General features: G+C 38.6%; 1 protein-coding gene across 3 annotated transcripts in view; it reads left to right on the top strand.

Annotated features, from left to right (window-relative positions):
- The window catches only part of ppil2 (peptidylprolyl isomerase (cyclophilin)-like 2), a 352,242-nt gene that overhangs the window by 48,801 nt on the left and 282,818 nt on the right, over window positions 1-20,623 (top strand). For all 3 annotated transcript variants that reach the window (XM_072245362.1, XM_072245369.1, XM_072245376.1), the window contains one exon: window positions 17,417-17,468. In XM_072245362.1, coding sequence (XP_072101463.1) covers window positions 17,417-17,468 — 52 coding nt within the window. The remainder of the gene's footprint in view (window positions 1-17,416; window positions 17,469-20,623) is intronic.

Below are 20,623 nucleotides of genomic sequence, written 5' to 3'. Positions count from 1 at the left end.
CTTCTCCTATCATTTCGAATCTATCCCTCCCCCTTTCAAATCTCTTACTATCTCTTCTTTCAGTTAGTCCTGACGAAGGGTCTCGGCCCGAAACTTTGTGCTTCTTTCTAGAGGTTCTGGAAGACTGAAAAATTACAAATGTCACTCCATTCTTCAAGAAGGGAGAAGGGCAGAAGAAAGGATACTATAGACCAGTGGTGTGACCTCAGTGGTTGGGAAGATGTTGAATTGGTTGATTATTAAAGATGAGGTCTCAGGGTACTTGGGGACACAAGATAAAATAGCCCATAGCCAGCATGGTTTCCTTAAGGGAAAATCTTGCTTGACAAATCTGTTGGAATTCTTTGAAGAAATAACAAGGAGGAAAGACAAAAGAGAATTGGTTGACGTTGTGTTCTTGGATTTTCAGAAGGCCATTGACAAGGTCCCACACATGAAGTTGCTTAACGAACTATTACAGGAAAGATTCTAGCATGGATAATGCAGAGGCTGATTGGCAGGAGGGAAAGACTGGGAATAAAAGGAGCCTTTTCTGGTTGACTGCCGGTGATTAGTGGTGTTCCACAGGAGTCTCTGATGGGACCAATTCTTTTCACATTATATATCAATGATTTGGAATTGATGGCGTTTTCGCAGAGTTTCCAGATGATATGAAGACAGACAGAGTGGAAGGTCATTTTATGGACGTTGAGAGGCTACCAAAGGATTTAGACAGATTAGGAGAATGGTTAAAGAAATGACAGATAGAATGCAGTGTCAGGAAGTGTATGGTCATGCTCTTCGGTAGAAGAAATGTAAGGGTTGAGTATTTTCTAAATGGAGAGAAAATATAGAAAAGTGAGTCTATAGAAAAGGAGTCCTGTGGTGAGGAAGGCAAATACGATGTTAGCATTCATTTCAAGAGGATGAGAATATAAAAGCAAGGATGTAATGTTGAGACTTTAAAGCACTGGTGAGGCCTCATTTGGAGTATTGTGTGCAGTTTTGGGCCTTTTATCTTAGAAAGGATATGCTAAAACTGGAGAGGGTTTAAAAGAGTTTCACAAAAATGATTCCAGGATTGAATGGCTTGTCATATGAAGAGTGTTTGATGCCTCTGGGTCTGTAATCACTGGAATTTAGAAGAATGAAGTGGTGATCTAATTGAAACCTATAGAATGTTGAAAGGCCTCAATAGATTGGATGTGGAGAGGATGTTTCCTGTGGTAGGAGAGCCTAAAACCAAAGGGCACAGCCTCAGAATAGAGGGGCATCCTTTTAGAACAGAGATGAGGAAGGATTTCTTTATCCAGATAGTGGTGAATATTTATTTGTCAGGTCACTCGTCTGAGTCCTACTGGTACCATGCAACCCAGTACTACCTGTCGCATGGTCGGGTGGTCGGCGACTAAACCGGCTCCCCCACTAGGCTTGCCTGGTGAGGAGGGTGGCTAGACACCCTGCAGGACGAAAAACAAGACCTGTCAAAGGGCGGATGAACCCTCTCATAGGGTCAACGACCATCTAGCAAACACGTGCCGTGAAGCGCGGAAAGGGCATCCCTTGCATTGAAGCTTGGTCTGGCCATTCACTGCAACAGAACTTTCTCCAGCCGTCTTGGACCTCACCATGCCACTGGATCCGGGAGGGGACGTCGAGAGGGTGGGTCTGGACCTGTGCAACCCCCTACTCACCTAAAATCCAATCACGCACACGCTGTTCCTGAGGAGTGGAGTATCCTCACAAACCCCAGTAACTTACTGAAAGGAACCATTATCATCCTATGGGATGGATAGCCAGAGAGACAGAGAGTGTGAATATGTGGAATTCTTTGCCACAGGCAGCTGTGGAAGCCAAGTCCTTATGTATATTTAAGGTAGAGGTTAATAGATTCTTGATTGGTCAGGCATGAACGGATATGGGGAGAAGATAGGAGACTGGGGCTGAAAGAAAAATTAGAACAGTGATAATGAAATGGCAGAGCAGACTGGATGGGCCAAATGGCCAAATTCTGCTATATCTTATGGCCCTATGGTCTTAATCAGCAATGACCGGCCGACTTATGCTCTATGTTTTATGGTCTTACACATACTTAGTTATTTCAGTTAATTTTACCAGTAAGACCTAATGTAGTTTGGGAAGCACCATAGAGATGTTCTGTAATGATCATAAGGGGAGGGAATTCTTATTATATGATTGTGATCTTGTGTGACTGTTGGTAATGTGTCTTTGCACTTTGACCCTGTAGTAACTCTCGTTTTTCTGTATTCATGAGTATTCATATATGGTTAAATGACAATTAAACTTGAATTGAATCGAATCTCAGCAAAGACCCCTTGTGAGTGAAACCCAAACATGACAAATGAGATTCCTTGTCTTCATCTTTCAGCTGAAAGGAAAGGGCTTGTCAGGAACTCTCAAAAAATGGAGGAGAATCGCAATGTTTTTGATATTATGAAGCAGGTCTGTCAAAATGGCATTTGGCCATGATCAAGATACGTAAAACTCAGCATGCTGGTGAAAGCTGTGCAGTGTCAGCTATTTAAAGAAATTCTGGCTATTGTTCTTTCAGGAGTATTCTCATTTCTCTGCTGTACTCTGGAATATCCTAATTGATTCAAGATGTAGAATTTCTCAGCTCAGCAATGTGGAGCTAAGGGTTTTGAGTTCCTTTCTGTTTGGGTCCTTGGCAATTGGATTGTTTCACTTTTTGCTCAGCGTGGTCCTCTTATACTCCCTGACTTTCCATAGCTGCTGCAGTCCTACTGCTTGCATTATTTTGCTTGACAAATACTAGCCTGTGTGGAGATCACAGTAGCTGTAATCCATTTCTGAGTGTTTTCAATTTTCAGATTTGCAGCCTGATCACAATAGGGCCCAAGGGAGGATTTTATTTCTTGTCCTTTGCTTGATTGGAGCTACCTTGTACTCGGTTCCATAGGATGTTGGCAGTGTGCTAGCATTCTGCTTTTGTGCTTGTATATGTTGATCACCAAGTGGTAGTGTTCCAAAGATGTCCTACATATTGGTTCTAATTCTATACTTTTAAAGCTGTCCTTTTAAAGATCAAGAAGATGCTGATCTTGTGAGGTGATATCTACCACTTCCTTCATAGTGAAGCTGGTGTGCCATGTTTACTAGTACCATTATTTTGGTAGGTGGGGCTGATTGAAATTTGTCTTGGATCCTTTGCCAAGCCTCTTTATCCATCCAACATAAGAGTCCTTAGTGCTGTTGAACTAACTTTGCACGTAAGTGTGGTCAACCTTCCTGTTATACTGGGAAACTTGCTCTTTACAGGCACAAGGTTTTGTTAGGATCAGATCACAGTTGGCCTGTGATTCATGAATGCTCAGCCCTATTTTGATTGTTTTCAAACTCATTTGGTCCAGTCTAGTGCTTTCCCTTCCCCAGTACCTGGCGTATAAAGTTCAAGAAGTTGGAGGTAAATTTTATTATCAGAGTACATATATGTCACCACACTCTGCGATTCATTTTCCTGCTGCTGCTGCTGCTACTACTACTTTGACTCAGGCCTAGGGGGCTGGTGTTGGGCATGATGATGGACTCTCCACTTCTCCCTCTCTCTCATCAGTGTGTTCAGTTCATCTACATTAGCCGTGCCGCTGTCTTCTAGGAGCGTGTTGACCATAGTCTTGGGAGGGCACCCAGGGTTCATCTTCCCATGCTTGGGCTCCCATATGATGACTAGGCTGGCAGGTAGCTCGGGGTGGCGTAGACAGTGCCCCGCTAGTTGCAGTCTTCTCGCCTCGATCTTAGTGGTGAGCATCGGTAGGTTGTCAGCCATACTCAGAAAATATATAGAATAATAACTATAACAGGATCAATGAAAAATGAAGTAGAGCATAGAAAGCAAAAAATGTGCAAATGCAAATAACGAGAGCATGAAATAACAAGTAAATTGCATGTGATTAGATTAAGGCAGTCTCATCCTCCATGTTCCCTTGCTATACTCCCCTGTCTTTATCTGTGCTCCCTGGACTTTTCATCCTTTTCTGTCTCTGAGTCTTCTTTCACCTTCTTAGGTGTTTGAAATATTTATTTTCTTGGTCCATCGTTGTTTCCCCCAATCTGTGTACAACTTTTAAAAAAATCTATATTTTTCTGAACATATCCCATAATACCTAATATACTCAGTGGCGACTTCATTAGATACAGGTGTGGAACCCCATATGGTACTCTGCAGCTGTAACCCATCCACTTCAAAACTTGACATGTTGTGCATGTAGAGATGCTCTTCTGCGTACCAATTTTGTAGCGCGTGGTTGTTTTGAGTTACTCTTGCTTTTCTGTTGGCTTGAACTAGTCTGGCTATTCTGGTCTGATCTTTCTCAGTAACAAGGTGTTTTTGCACACAGAACAGCCCTTCAGTGGATGTATTTTGCTTCTGACATCATTTTCTGTAAACTCTGGAAACTGTTGTGCACGAAAATTCCAGAAGATATGCAGTTTCTGAGATACTCAAACTTCCCTGTCTATCACCAACAATTTTTGTACAGTCAAAGTCATTCAGATCGCATTTCTCCTCCATTCTGATGTTTGGTCTGAACAACAACTGAACCTGTTAACCATGTCTGCATGCTTTTTTATGTATTGAGTTGCTGCCATGTGATTGGCTCATTAGTTATTTGCATTAACCAGTAGGTGTGCAGGTGTACCTAAATGGCCACTAAGTGTAGCTTTAATCAGTTTCTCTGTTGTAATTAATGCTTACACTTATGTAGTTGAAATTCAACAGGAACATTCTCAGAGAGTCTCCAACTGTTGGATTGCTGCGAAGATCCTTTCTGCTTGTGTAGATCTTAGTGTGCAGTTTTTATTTCTAATTTACCCTTTTGTAGAGTGTCCATCGATAGCTTGTATTTACTGAAATCTACATCTTTACTGTTTGACAGTTTGTCTACTTTTTTACCATCTCTCTTTAGTTCCATCCCTAATTACATGGTGCATTCTTCATACAAGTTATTTTATAACTGAATGGACCACTTTTACTATGTTCTCTGATTATTTCTTTAGTTTGTTGCATTTAGCTATTGCTATTTCTCCTTTCTTGGTTTTTAGAGTCATAAAGTTATACAACATGGAAACAGGCTGTTTGGTCTAGCTGGTCCATGCTGATCAAGGTGCCTCATCTAAACCAGTCTCAGTTGCCAGTGTTTGTCCCATGTGCCTCTACACACTTCCTATCCAAATAAGTGCCTCAGCCACTTTCTCTAGCAGTTCTTGCTATACAAGTGTTCCCTCATGTCTCTATTCAATCTCTGTCCTCTTGCTTTAAACCTGTGCCCTTTGGTTTTGATTTCCTAGCCCTGAGGAAAAAGAATGTGCTTATTCACCCTATCTGTGCCCCTCATGGTTTGATACGCCTCTGTATGGTTACTTCTCAGTCTCCTATGCTCCAAGGAGTAAAGGCCCAACTTGCCCAACCTCTTTCCCTAACTCAGCCCTCTGAGTACCAGTGACATCATAGCATTTTTCTATTTCTATTTTTTCATTCTTTGGTTCAGTTTATTTAGGTTTAATTATGCTTTAATCCCTTTTATACATGTAGAAGTGGAATCTCCAGGTTCAATAGTTTCCTGACACTTATACTTGTACATGTATATAGTTTATTGCTTGATCTTGTTAATCATCTGATCCTGGATTAAATGAAGCCTATGTTTGACATGTGTACACATCAGCAGTTGGGTCAGCTGATTCAGGCTTCACCAGCTAACTCTCAATCCTGGTCATTTGCTTTTTGTCACATGTTTAAGTTGCTTTCATTAGACAAAAATGACTGGATACTTATCTCCTTTTGTTTTTTTTCCATGTTATTCTGTGATGAGAAAAACATTGTCGACGGGACTTCCGGTAGAGCTCATGGAGTGAAGTCATGTTCTTGACTCGCTCCATTACCTCTGAGTTTTTCTTCTTATGATCAGCTATATTTTAACTAACCATTAAGGCATCGACTTTTACAATACTTTGGAACAAATTGGACTCTTCGATAATGGGATGTTTTTAAGGTCTGCTATGTCTAAGAATGGAAAAAATGGGAAAGACGGCAAACCTCCGGTTAGACCGAAAGGTACCGATCTTCCTCCGACTGAACCACCGGTGACTTTGAAAGCTATATCGGATCTAATTCAAAGTGAAATTTCAACCTCTATTATGGAACTGATTCATTTGGAAATTTCAATTAATTTCCAGAAAATAGCCGATTCAATCAATAAAATACAATTATCTATTACGGAACATAAGTCGGCTATATCTAATCTTCAAAAATCCACGCAACAAAATGAACTCAAGATGGGGAAAATTGAAGAAACAATTACTATAATGAAGAAAAAACTTGACTTTCTGACCTTTAAAAACTTAGAATCCAGAATGCGACAGCAGAATCTTCGAATGATTGGTGTGCGTGAAGCTGTTGAATCTGACAACCCTATGAAGTTTTTTTCTCAACTTTTAAAAGATGCATTTCCTACTGTATTTCCTGACCAACCACCGTTATTGGATCGTGTTCACAGAGTTCCATCATACTCGTCTAAGTCAGATAAACCTCGACATGTCATCTTACGTTTTCATTACTTTCAAGACAAGGAGAAACTGTTTCGATTCGTTCGATCTAAAGGTTACATTGATTTTTCGGATCTTAATTTCCGATTCGTGGAGGATTTCAGCAAACCAATTTGGGATCAACGGGTTCATTACAGATCTGTGATGTCGGAACTCTACAAGATGGATTTAAAACCAGCGCTGCTTTACCCAGCACGTCTAAGGATTCGCACGTCGGATGGAACCTTCCGTTTTTTTGAATCTCCATCGGATGCCCAGAGTTATCTGGATCAATTTTCACCTTCAACAACTTAATCGTAATTTTTAACTATCTCCGTTTGATCGGAGGTTGTGAATCTGTTGGCCTTAATTTTTTTTTGCCTTATATGGGCAGAAAAGTGTATTTTTGATTAATTAATATGGCTGCTAAACTCTCTTTCTATCTGTGTCATTCCTTTCTTTTTCCCAGGGGATTCTGAGTGGTTATTTCCTCAGCGTCATTCTACGTATTTCCTTTGAGGCCTTAAATTTTGTAGTTTTTAAATTTTTTTTTGTAGGTTTTTATAACTAGTTTATGTTAATAATTTCATTTCTTTTTTTTGTTTATTCATAGGGTCTGGGGTTTGTTGCGGTTTTTTAATGTTTTCTGGCTTTTTCTCTGTTATATTAAGTGTTTGTTTTAATTGATTTACTTTTTTTTATTCTTTTACTGTTTTATAATTTGCTGATCTTTATTATATTTACACTTTTTTTTAGTGAGCGTCTATCGGAAGTCATGGGGGTAGTTTTAGTGCTTGCTTCTTTCCGGCTGGTCTGTTTTAGATTTAGCCTTGGGGTCATGGGGTGGGGGGTGGTGGGAGGGGCTTCACGTTTTTGTTTTTTTCTTCTTGGGCTATTTACACTATTGAAGTATTGGTTGCGTTCTCCTTCCTGGTATCTCTTGCTTGTTCTGTTCCCTTTCCGGGTTCGTGGGTCGAGCCTATCGTCAATCCTCCTTTTTGCGGGTTGACTTTAGGGGTTTATGGAGTCTATTATTAATTTTGTCTCCTGGAATACTAATGGTCTTAACCATCCTATTAAAAGGAAAAAAGTTTTTAAAGTGTTCCGGAGACTTAAAGCACAAATTCTATTTTTACAACAGACCCATGTGCGGAGGGGGGACAGATTACGTTTTTTTAAATTCTGGAAGGAACAACAGTTTCATTTGAACTCTAATGCTAAGATTCGAGGCGTCTCTATTTTTATAGACTCTTCAGTTACTTTTATACAACATGATATTATCTCTGATCCGAATGGTAGATTTCTACTGGTTAGTGGTTTACTATTTAATAAAAAGGTAGTTTTGGTTAATGTTTATGCTCCCAATATGGACTGTCCGGAATTTTATAAATCATTATTCAATCAGTTCCCGAATTTGAATGAGTTTTCGTTGATCTGGGGCGGAGATCTTAATACCTGTTTATCTCCAGCTTTGGACCATTCGGCTCCTCTACGGACCTTACCTAATAAATCTGCAGCTTTGATTAATTCATTCCTCTCTGATTCTGGGTCGACGGACATCTGGCGTTTTTTGCATCCTCAGGAAAAAGATTTTTCTTTTTTTTCACATGTTCACCATTCCTATTCAAGAATTGATTATTTCTTTATTGACTCTTGCCTTATTTCTTCAGTGATTAAATGTGATTATGACTCTATAACCATTTCGGATCATGCTCCACTTAAGCTTTCTATTAAAATTCAGGCCAATACACAAAATAATAGACAATGGCGTTTTAATTCGCTGTTGCTTCAGGACTCGGATTTTGTTAACTTTATGAATGAACAGATTGATCTTTTTTTTACAATCAACTATACAGAGGATATTTCTGTGAACATTCTTTGGGATACTTTTAAAGCTTATATTCGTGGTCAGACTATCTCGTATTCTGCTGCTTTGAGGAAGAAGCTGAAGCAGGAGGAATTGGTAATTGCGGACAAGATTAAGGAAATTGATAAGAAATATGTTATAGCTCCCTCTGAGGAGTTATATAAACAAAGAACTGAACTTCAAATGGAACACAGTTTATTACTTTCGTCCTCGATTGTAAACCAATCAAAGAAAACAAGAAGTGAATTTTATGTACACAGTGACAAAATTGGCAAACTGTTGGGTAACCAATTGAAATCTAATTATACTAAGTCTCAAATTAATCAGATTTATAATCAAAATAATCGATTGATACTTGATCATGCAGGGATTAATCAAACCTTTTTTGATTTTTATTCTTCCTTATATCAATCAGAGTTCTCTCGAGACTCTAAATATATGAATGATTTTTTAGATAACCTAGAATTCCCTGAGATTTCACAGGATATGTCTTCTATGCTAGATACTCCCATTACCACTGATGAGATTAAGAATGTTATTTCCTCTATGAACCTGGGGAAAGCTCCTGGCCCTGATGGGTTTACCGCAGAATTTTATAAATGTTTTGCATCTTCATTAATCCCGTGGTTCTGTAGGGTTTTCGAGGCTTCATTAAGACTGGGTAAACTTCCTGAATCTTTCAATAGAGCGTCAATCTCTCTAATATTAAAGAAGGATAAAGATCCTGCTCTATGTGCATCTTATAGACCAATATCTTTATTAAATGTTGATTCTAAAATTTTTTCTAAATTATTAGCAAACAGATTAGAAAAAGTACTTCCTTTTATTATTTCGGAAGGCCAAACGGGTTTTATTAAAGGTCATTACTCTTTCTATAACATATGTACACTGTTAAATATTGTTTATACCCCCTCACAAAATGTTCCTGAGTGTGTTATCTCTTTAGATGCTGAGAAAGCTTTTGATAGAGTAGAATGGCCTTACTTATTTAAGGTGCTTGAAATGTTTAATTTTAGCTCGAAATTTATATCCTGGATCAAACTTATATTATTCTCCTGTAGCCTCGGTCCGTACTAACTCTTTAAGCTCATCTTTTTTCCCTCTTTTTTGAGGTACTCGACAAGGCTGTCCTCTTAGTCCTTTATTATTTGATATTGCATTAGAACCTCTTGCAATTGCCATTCGAGAATCTCCAAATATTACTGGGATAACTCGGGGCTTAAAGTCCCATAAAATATCACTCTATGCTGATGACTTACTTTTATATATTTCTAATCCTCAAAAATCCATCCCTGCTGTTTTAGATTTATTAGCACAATTTAGTCTTTTTTCAGGTTATAAATTAAATCTTAGTAAGAGTGAACTTTTCCCGATTAATAAACAACTTCCCTTATATCACAACTTTCCGTTTAAATTGATTAATAATTATTTTTCATATCTTGGGATTAAAATTACTTGTAAACACAAAGATTTATTTAAGATTAATTTTTTACCCTTCATTGACCATATTACTCAACTTTCATCTAAATGGTTTCCATTATATTTAACTTTGGTCGTATTAATGCAGTTAAGATGTTTTTTCTGCCAAAATTTTTATATATATTTCAGGCATTACCGATTTTTGTTCCAAAATCTTTTTTGATAAAGTTGACTCAAAAATTTCTTCATTTATTTGGCAAAATAAAAACCCGAGACTGGGTAAAATACATTTACAGAAAGCTAAGAGAGATGGAGGTTTAGCATTACCTAACTTTAGATTCTATTATTGGGCAATTAATGTTTGACATATGAAATTTTGGTTACTTGACCAGGATATACTATCCATTCCTAAATGGGTAGTATTGGAATTACAATCTGCTCAGGGCTATACACTTGGCTCTATTTTAGGTTCTTCTCTTCCTTTTGATTTGAAACGCCTCAAACAGGTCTCTAACCCGATAGTTAAGTATACCTTACGTATTTGGTTTCAATTCAGAAAATTTTTTGATCTTAACCAATTTGGGCTAGCGATTCCTATTTTAGGTAACATATTTTTTCCTCCCTCTTTCACGGATCGTGCTTTTCAAATTTGGAAGACTAAGGGTATTTCATGGTTTTTGGATTTATTTTTAGATGGTTCCCTTATATCTTTTGAACAATTATCTAATAAATATAATTTATCAAGAATACATTTTTTTAGATATCTACAAGTTAGAAATTTCCTAAGTACCATACTTTCTTCCTTTCCAATGCTTCCTCCTACGTATATTTTAGATACTATAATTAACCTTAATCCATGTCAGAAAGGTGCATCGGCTATGATTTATAATATTATTATGAAACTTAGGAAAGCTCCATTTGATAAGATTAGGGTAGATTGGGAACAGGAATTGGGCTCTATCATTTCCGTGGATGACTGGGGCAGATTTTACAATTAGTCAATACTTCCTCTATCTGTGCTAAACACTCCCTAATTCAATTTAAAGTTGTTCATAGGGCACATATGTCCAAAGATAAATTAGCTTGTTTTTATTCTCATATTAATCCTTTTTGTGATAGATGTCTGGGGCAGATAGCCTCTTTAACTCATATGTTTTGGTCTTGTCCTACTCTGGAAACTTTTTGGAGAGACATTTTTAATATTATCTCAAAGGTATTGAGTATAGATATCTCTCCTCACCCTATTACTGCTATCTTTGGATTACCTAAAATTTCGAGTAATCTTTCTCCTTCAGCCCGTAGAATGATTGCATTTCTTACTTTAATGGCGAAAAGATGTATCTTACAACATTGGAAAGAGCTTAATGCTCCATCTACCTTTTTTTGGTTTTCTCAGACGATATGCTTGAATTTGGAGAAAATTAGAAGTAATCTTTATGATTCCTCACTTAAATTTGAACAGACCTGGAGATCTTTATTCAATATTTTCATTTAATGTAATTTTTTTTTCTTCCCCTTTTTGCTCCATAGTTATATTCCCTTGTTTTTTTTCCTACTGTTTTTAATGGAGGTCGGGTTTGAGGACGTGATTTTAAGTCTTTTAACTCTACTTGTTTCCAAGTTAGCCCATTGCTTTGCTGTGCTTTTAGTTTAGTTGCACGGTGGGTTTTTTTGTTTTTTTTTTCCTTTTTCTATTGATATATATATATAAAAATTAGTATACTATTATGTTACCTTATTATTTTATGTTTAAATTACATTGTTTGTATCATTTCTTTTCTGTTTTAATATCTCCTGTAATTTTATTATATTCTAACAGTGTATTAGTGCCTATATGGCTTACCTTTTGTATACTTATTCAATAAAAAGATTTAAAAAGAAAGAGAAAAACATTGTCAAAACCAGGCACAGGATTTTCAGTTGATAATATAACTTCACATGAATCATCCTTTTTCATGTACAGGTGTCCCCCGCTTTTCGAACATTCGCTTTACGAAACCTCACTGTTACAAAAGACCTACATTAGTACCCTGTTTTCGCTTTCAGAAGGTGTTTTCACTGTTATGAAGAAAGGCAGCACGCGATAAAAAATCAGCACGCAAAAAAATCAGCGCGTGATAAAAGGCAGCACGCGCCCCGAGCAGCCGCTCTCCCCCGGATTCGGGATGGCATTGCTTTAACACGTTGCATTGAGCAGCCGTTAGCAAGATGAGTTCTAAGTTGTCAGAAAAACCTGAAAGAGCTCGTAAGGGTGTTTTATTTAGCGTAAAACTAGACATAATTAAGCGTTTCGATCGTGGTGAACGAAGCAAGGACAAAGTGAGTTTGGCTTGTGAAAGCTGACGAAGATGATGTTGAAGAGGTTTTGGCATCCCATGACCAAGATCTGATAGATGGAGAGCTGATGCAATTGGAAGAGGAAACGATAACAATCGAAAGCCAATGCAGTAGCGAAAGTAAAGCAACTGCGTGAGCTTTTTGCTGCAATGATAAACTACGACTTTAATCTTGAAAGGGTACGTAGGTTTAGGGGATATTTGCAGGATGGTTTGAGTGCTTACAAAGAACTGTGATAGAAAAATGCGCGAGGCTCAGCAGTCAAGCAAGCCTTCCACATCAGCCACAGCAGACGACGAACTTTGACATTGAGGCGGGCAGTCATAGGAGAAGATGAGCTGCCTGCCCTGATCGATGATGAGATGACACCCCCGTGTCCCACCACCCCCGTGTCCCACCACCCCAACCCCCGGGCCCCGGACAGATACTGTACCGATTAGCAGAGAATGCAGTGGTAGCCAGGAGGCACACAGCACATCTTTAAGAAAAAAAGCCGAAATAAACATGCTAATTAATTAGGTGCTGCCTGGCACGTAATTGTCAGCCCAGATCAGAGGCCCGAAATATCGACTGTACCTCTTCCTGTAGATGCTGCCTGGCCTGCTGCGTTCACCAGCAACTTTTATGTGTGTAGCTCCCATCTTTAGCTCGAACAAGCCTTATTTTCCTGAACAATATTTTTATGTTTGATAAGTATCTTTTTAATGCATGTGAGATTTCTTCAAAATTATCTGCATGGATAAGCAGGGAATTAACAACTAATCAACAAACACAAAATGCTGGAGGAACTCAGCAGGCCAGGCAACATCTATGGAAAGGAATAACCAGTGGTGTGTTGGGCCAAGACCCTTCCTCAGGATACCCAGAAACTTGAAGTCAACCTTAAATGTTGTTAACACTAATTGATACAGTTGTTGGTGCACAGGGTGAGCAATGCTGTTTTCGGTGCTGACTTTTAAGATGAGATATTGAATGTTTTATTAAAGAACAGGCAGTTATTATATCGATCTTGCAAACATTTTTCTCTCAATTGGTATCACTGATTAACTATTCATTCACTTCACAGATGTTCTTGGGACTGTTGAAGAACTTCCCTTTTCCGTTGCAGCATAGCCACTAGACACCTTAATGTAATTTTATCTGAAAGTTTTAAAATATTCTAACGATGTCATGAAAAACTCTTTCAAAACAAATATTTATTTTCTGCGTTCTCTGATTATAGTCCATGTGTAGTTTGTTAAATGTTGGTGTTCCCACTTTAATGCCAGCCAAGAATAATTTTGCAGTCACTGACCTGTACATTAACAAATACTGTTCTGTAACTGGTTTCTGTATTAAAACTTTACTAGCGTGGGATTCTTCTCCCCAATTTTTTTTTGCTTTACAGCAGTTTCTTTAAGCAACCCAAGTCTCTTTTAAACTTTTTAAAAAAAGGACTCCCAACATTTGCCTTCTGCTGCTCAAGCCATCAGTGAACAGAAGCATATTTAATTGGTTATTGGTACTATCGGGGCACTCTCTGTACTTCTTGCCATTTCAACAGAAAATGGTAGGCTGTATTAGACATGTGGAATATCTTTCAAATGGTTTCGAGCTGATGGCACAGGAGAATAAGGGGAGATTTAATAGAGGTATACAAAACTGTAAGGGTACAGATAGGGTAAATGCAAGCAGTTTTTTTCCCACTGGGGTTGGCTGAGACTAGATCTAGAGCTTAAAGGTGAAAAGTGAAATCTTGAAGGGGAGCATGAGGGGGAACTCAAAGGGTAGTGATATTGTAAATGCCAGTGGAAGTGGTGGATGCAGGTTCAATTTCATCATTCAAGAGAAATTTAGATCAGTACATGGATAGGAGGAGCAGGCAGGGCAATGGTCTGGGTGCAGGTCGATGGAACTAGGCAGAATAATAGTTTGGTATGGACTAGATGGGCTGAAGAGCCTATTTCTGTGCCTTAGTGTTCTATAGCTTCTATGATGTACAAATTTTTATCCTGATGCCAGAGAGGTAAATTCTTTGCGGCGGTGCCTGTAAATCCAAAGGGCAGATGGATATCCCAGATTTGGAATTTGGTTCTGATTAAAAGATGAAATTAACAATGTGTCTCATCATACAGCTAAGGGTATACAGGGAGTGGAGCAGGCGACAGAGAACCCAACTCCAGGAGCACCAATATTGAGCGGCAGGGCAGATAAAATGTTATGACCAATTTTAACTGGCTGAGGATCTGCTGGTCAAGAAGTCTAGAAGCCAGTTGCAGATGGAGCTCCAAGACCAAGGTCCAGAAGTTTAAGGATTAATTTACTTGATATTATAGTGCTCTATAAAGTAGTTGCTTAGGCTTCTGTTACTTGATTACTGACTGGCAGAAATGGAAGCCTTAGTGTGGGTGGGAGAGGGAGAAAGGTGGGATCTCCTGTTTCCTTAATCTGTGGTTCTGTGGATTTTTAAAAATGTTGTCCAGTTGACTGTCCTTCATGTACAATCATTATTCATTGTGCTTTTACTAAAGCAACCAATTTTCATCATCTTCTCTGTCATGGCTAGTTTGATGGATGTAACTAATAGAATTTTTTTCCAGCACAAGTTAATTTTAATACTCATGCTACCAATCTGTTTCAGATCAGCTAAGTTAAAGATAGATTTTATTGGAAAGCATACTATTTGTTCATGTTGTCCCATGAGCTCTCTTTTACTCTATTTTCTCAATTGCCAAAGCATCACAGCTCAGTCTCCCTTATTTCTGTTCAGGCATTTTGTAATTTTACTTTCACAACTTAGATGACATAAATGACTGTCTACTTCAATATTTATCTTTATGTGGAAAAATGTAACTATTTCTGGCTGAATTCTAAGTGATAGAGGATATAAGCTACACTTATTCTAAAACAAGTGAAGTACATATGGAAACATTACTGCAGATGAAGTTTTAGTGATGAGTCTTCATTCTGAAGCATTAAATCTGTTTTTCCTAGATTTCTAGCATTTGTAGTTTTTTTCAACTTTAATTTGCGGGTGACTGAAGCTTGGTCGAAAATGTAAGCTTTAAGCAGTGTCTTGGAGGAGGAGGATGTGGATGTTTAAGGACGGATCTCCAAAGCTAAAAGTGAGATAGTTGGAGCAACCACTGTTGTTGAAGCAGCAAAAACTAGTTGAGTGAGAAGCCAAAGCTGGAGGAGTACTAAAATATTGTAGAGTTATATGCTTGAGAGAGTGGGACGCAGGACAACAAAAGAATTTGAATGCAAGGTATTTCTGAATCAGGAGCCAAGATAGGCCAGCACGTCATGTACTAGATAAACAAGGCTGACATGGGTTTGTGTGGAATGTGAGACTATTTTTAAGGAACTTCGACAATTGTTGGGAGACATACAAGCAGGTCAAAATGAGAGCAGCTGATCCAGCTTAAGTATTTTGAGAACCAAAACCATCATACACAGTGTACTTACTTCACAGCTTATGGGGCATAACAATTTAGTATGAATTTAAACCTGTTGTGATGTGAACTGGGAAGGAATTTACTGCCCATTTTTGATTGATCTGAGCCATGTGCGCAGCATGAATGGAGTCTCATGAAAGCTAATCTTCTGTTTCCTGACCTGAATGAAGATATATTCAAGTTTGCTGATGACACCACTGTCATGGACTGAATCAGTGGTGGTGATCAACCTCTCACAATGTCTGCAAGACTAAGGAACTGATAATAGACTTCAGGAGAGGGAAACCAGCGGTACATGAGCCAGTCCTCATTGAAGGATTAGAGGTAGAGAGGGTTAGCAACTTTAAATTCCTCAGTGTTACTATTTCAGAGGAGCTTTCCTGGGCACAGTGTCTAAGTGCAATTGCAAGGAAGGCATGACAGCGCTTCTACTTTCTTAGGAGTTTGCGGAGATTTGGCATGACGTCTAAAACTTTGGCAAACCTCTATAGAAGTGGAGTGTATGTGTAGCGTATTCGGCCTAGTACATAAAAGGTAAATCCCTTCCTGCTGTTGAGCACATCTACATGAAACACTGATGAAAGAAAGCAGCATACATCATCAGAGATCACCACCACCTAGGTCATGCTCTCTTTCGCTGTTGCCATCAGGTAGAAGGTACAAGAGCCTCAGGACTCGCACCCCCAGGTTCAAGAACAGTTACTACCTCTCAACCATCAGGGCCTTGAGTAAAAGGGGCTAACTACACTCAATTTCGCTTGCCCCTTCTTTGAAATGTTCCCACAACCAATAAACTCACTTTTAAAGAATCTATATTTTATGTTGTTGTTATTTATTGCTTTTTTTTATATTTGCCTTTGCACAGTTTGTTATCTTCTGCCCTCTGTTGATCTTTCATTGATCTTGTTATAGTTACTATTCTAAAGACTTGCTGAATATGCCCATAAGAAAACGAATCTCAGAGTTGTATATGGTGACATATACAGTGGTGCTAGAAAAATTGTGAACCCTGTAGAATTTTCCCTATTTCTGCATAAATATGATCTAAATGTCATCAGATTTTCACAAGTCCTAAAACTAGATAAAGAGAACCTAATTAAATAAATAACACAAAACAATATACTTGTTCATATATTTATTGACAAAAATATCTAATATTACTTGTATTTGTTAGAAAAAGTATGTGAACCTTTGGGATTATGCCTCCTACAAAAGCTGTTGCAGTCCTGTGTCCCAATCAATGAGGTGAGATTGGAAGTGTGGGTTGTAGAGATGCCCTGTCCTATATAAAAAAAGACACACAAAGTCAGGTTACTGACAGAGCCTGCTCTTAAGAAAGATCTGTTTATGTGCACCATGCCTTGATCAAAATAACTTTCTGAGGACCTTAGAAGAAGAATTGTAGAGATACGTGAAGCTGGAAAAAGCTACAAAAGCATTTCTAAAGACCTGAATGTTCATCAGTCTACAGTAAGAGAAATTGTCTACAAATGAAGTAATTAAATTAACTTTTTTCAAAAGGCCAAGATGGATCGCACTTCTTAAGGATCCTAACCAGAATGCATCACCCAGTTTTAATTGGAATGTTGGTGGGGGCGGGGGGGTGGTTCAAAAATACAGGGAAGAAGTGTAAGATGAATAAATTAATTTTGCTGAGCTGACTATGAAAAGAGTCAGGACAATGAAGAAATATTGTTATCTAGAGCTAAAGAACATACCTTACAAAAACAGTCGGAGAAAGAGAATTCAATGACTGTTTTGAAGTATTTCAAAATCATTTGCTAACTATTTATAGAGCTTTTCTTTTCTGTTCCAGAAATTGGATGTTAAATCTCTCATTAAGTTGAACTACCATAAAAACAATGAAGGTACGTCCTCTCTTTGTCACATTCTATTCATTGAAGAACCATGAAGGACCTTGTAGTTTGGTCAGATGTTTTCTTCACCTGTGTGCATATTCAATACATTATATGGGGGAAGGGAGAAAAATTGTTTTTTCCTTGAACACTAACATTTTGTATTCTTGCAGTATATCACAGCACATTAGACTTAACTGCTTGACAACTCTCAACAGAAATTTACATGAAACTGCCAACTGTGGTAGATAATTTTCTCCACTCTTGAAGATGGGAGGGAACTAAAAGATAAGAAATTATAGGCCAGTTAGACTAACAGTGGTAGTTGGTAAGATGTTGGACTCCATTATTAAGAAGATTCATGAAAATGGTCCCAGGAATGAAAGGGTTAACTTATGAGGAACATTTGATGACTCTGGGCCTGTACTCGCTGGAATTCAGAAGAATGAGTGGTGATCTCATTGAAACTTATTGAATATAGAAAGGTCCAGATAGAGTGGATGTAGAGAGAATGTTTCCTGTTGTGTTGTGCTGGACCAGAGGGCACAGCCTCAGCATAGAAAGATGTACCTTTAGAATAGAGAATTGAGGTCAATAGACAATAGGTGCAGGAGTAGGCCATTCGGCCCTTCGAGCCAGCACTGCCATTCACTGTGATCATGGCTGATCATCCACAATCAGTACCCCGTTCCTGCCTTCTCCCCATATCCCTTGACTCCGCTATCATTAAGAGCTGTATCTAACTCTCTTTTGAAAGCATCCAGAGAATTGGCCTCCACTGCCTTCTGAGGCAGAGCATTCCACAGATCCACAACTCTCTGGGTGAAAAAGTTTTTCCTCAACTCTGTTCTAAAATGGCCTACCCCTTATTCTCAAATTGTGGCCTCTGGTTCTGGACTCCCTGAACATCGGGAACGTGTTTCCTGCCTTTAGCGTGCCAAATCCCTTTATAATCTTATATGTTTCAATCAGATTCCCTCTCATCTTTCTAAATTCCAGTGTATACAAGCCCAGTCGCTCCAATCTTTCAATATATGACAGTCCCGCCATCCCGGGAATTAACCTTGTGAACCTCCGCTGCACTTCCTCAATAGCAAGAATGTCCTTCCTCTAATTTGGAGACCAAAACTGTACACAATACTCCAGGTGTGGTCTCACCTGGGCCCCGTACAACTGCAGAAGGACTTCTTTGCTCCTATACTTAACTCCCCTTGTTATGAAGGCCAACATGCCATTAGCTTTCTCTTTCCCTGACTGCTTTAGTAAGGTATGTTCTTTAACTCTAGATAACAATATTTCTTCATTGTCCTGACTCTTTTCATAGTCAGCTCAGCAAAATTAATTTATTCATCTTACACTTCTTCCTTGTATTTTAGAACCACCGCCCCCCGCCAACATTCCAGTTAAAACTAGGTGATGCATTATGGTTAGGATCCTCAAAAAGTTCAGTCCATCTTGGCATTTTGAAAAAAGTTAATTTAATTACTCCATTTGTAGTAATTTTAGAGGAGGAATTTTATTAGACAGAAGTTGGTGAATCTGTGGGATTCATCGCCACAGACAATTGTGAAGGCCAGGTCACTGGGTATATTTAATGTGGAGTTTGATAAATTCTTGATTAATAAGGGCACCAAAAGTTACAGGGAGTAGGCAGGAGTATGGAATTTAGAGGGCTAATAAATCAGCCATGATGGAATGGCAGAGCAGACTTGATGGGCGGAATTGAGCAGACACCATTGATTGGAGTTGTTTGTGAGATCACAAACAGTAGTGGTAATGTGTGGCATTGTATGTCAAGAAATTAGAGGGGCAAGCAGTAAGGGGGGATTAATTTAAGTATAGACTGGTCAATAGACAATAGGTGCAGGAGTAGGCCATTCAGCCCTCGAGCCAGCACCACCATTCACTGTGATCATGGCTGATCATCCACAATCAGTACCCTTTTCCTGCCTTCTCCCATATCCTTTCACTCCGCTATCTTTAAGAGCTCTATCTAACTCGTGAGGCAGAGCATTCCACAGAACCACAACTCTCTGTGTGAAAAAGTTTTTCCTCAACTCCGTTCTAAATTGTCTACCTCTTAATCTTAAACTGTGGCCTCTGGTTCTGGACTCCTCCAACATCGGGAACTATATACAACATAAAAACACTGACTCCTGCAGAACACCACTAGTCACTGTCAGCAAACCGGACAAGGTTCCTTTTATTCTCACTCACTACCTTCTTCCAAGCAGCCAATGCTCTAACCACCTTAGTAACTTTCCTGCAATACTGCGGGCTCCTAACTTGGTAAGCAGCCTCATTTGTGGAACCTTGTCAAAGACCTTCTGAAAGTCCAAATATATAACATGCTGTGCATTCCCTTTATCTATCCCACTTGTAATCTCCTCAAAGAATTTCAACAGGTTCATCAGGCAGGATTTTCCCTTAATGAAACCATGCTACTTTATCCTATCTTTGTTCTGCGTCACCAAGTACTCCATCACCTCGTCTTTAACGATTGACTTTAACATCTTCCCAACCACTGAGGTCAGACTAACTGGTCTATAATTTCCTTTCTGCTGCCTTCTTCCTTTCTTAAAGAGTGGAGTGACATTTGCAATTTTCCAGTCCTCTAGCACCATGCCAGAGTCAAATGATTTTTGAAAGATCCTTTCTAATGCTGCCACAATCTTTAATGCTACCTCTTTCAGGACCCTAGGGTGCAGTTCATTTGGTCCGGGTAACTTATGTTCTTTTAGGTCTTTCAGCTTTTTGAGCACCTTCTCCCTTGTAATAATAACTGCACCCACTTCTCTTCCTTCACACTAAGGTCAAAGTAAAGTAATGATCATGGTGTGGTCAGCTAATAGGAGATGATTGGACAATTGAGAGTTGAAGACAGGATATTTTAAATCTAGTATTGTGGAAGAGATAGGGTTCATATAGCTAATTACATTAATGAAAGTGATTATCAATATATTAGAACATTTGAATATAAAGATTAAAAGTGATTTAATTTATAAAAATTAAGCTCTTAAATCCAAACATAGTAAACTACAAAGGTCTGAGGAATAAATCGGTAAAGTGCATTAAAAATTGAAAGAGACTGCAGATGCTAGAGTCTGGAACAATAAAAAAATACTGGAGGAACACAATGGTTCAACAGCATCTGTGGAGGCAAAGGA

Source organism: Mobula birostris, chromosome 2 (assembly GCF_030028105.1).
Source record: "Mobula birostris isolate sMobBir1 chromosome 2, sMobBir1.hap1, whole genome shotgun sequence".
NCBI classification, from domain to species: domain Eukaryota; kingdom Metazoa; phylum Chordata; class Chondrichthyes; order Myliobatiformes; family Myliobatidae; genus Mobula; species Mobula birostris.
Note: the sequence above shows the minus strand (reverse complement) of the source record. Positions and strands in the feature narration are given on the sequence as shown.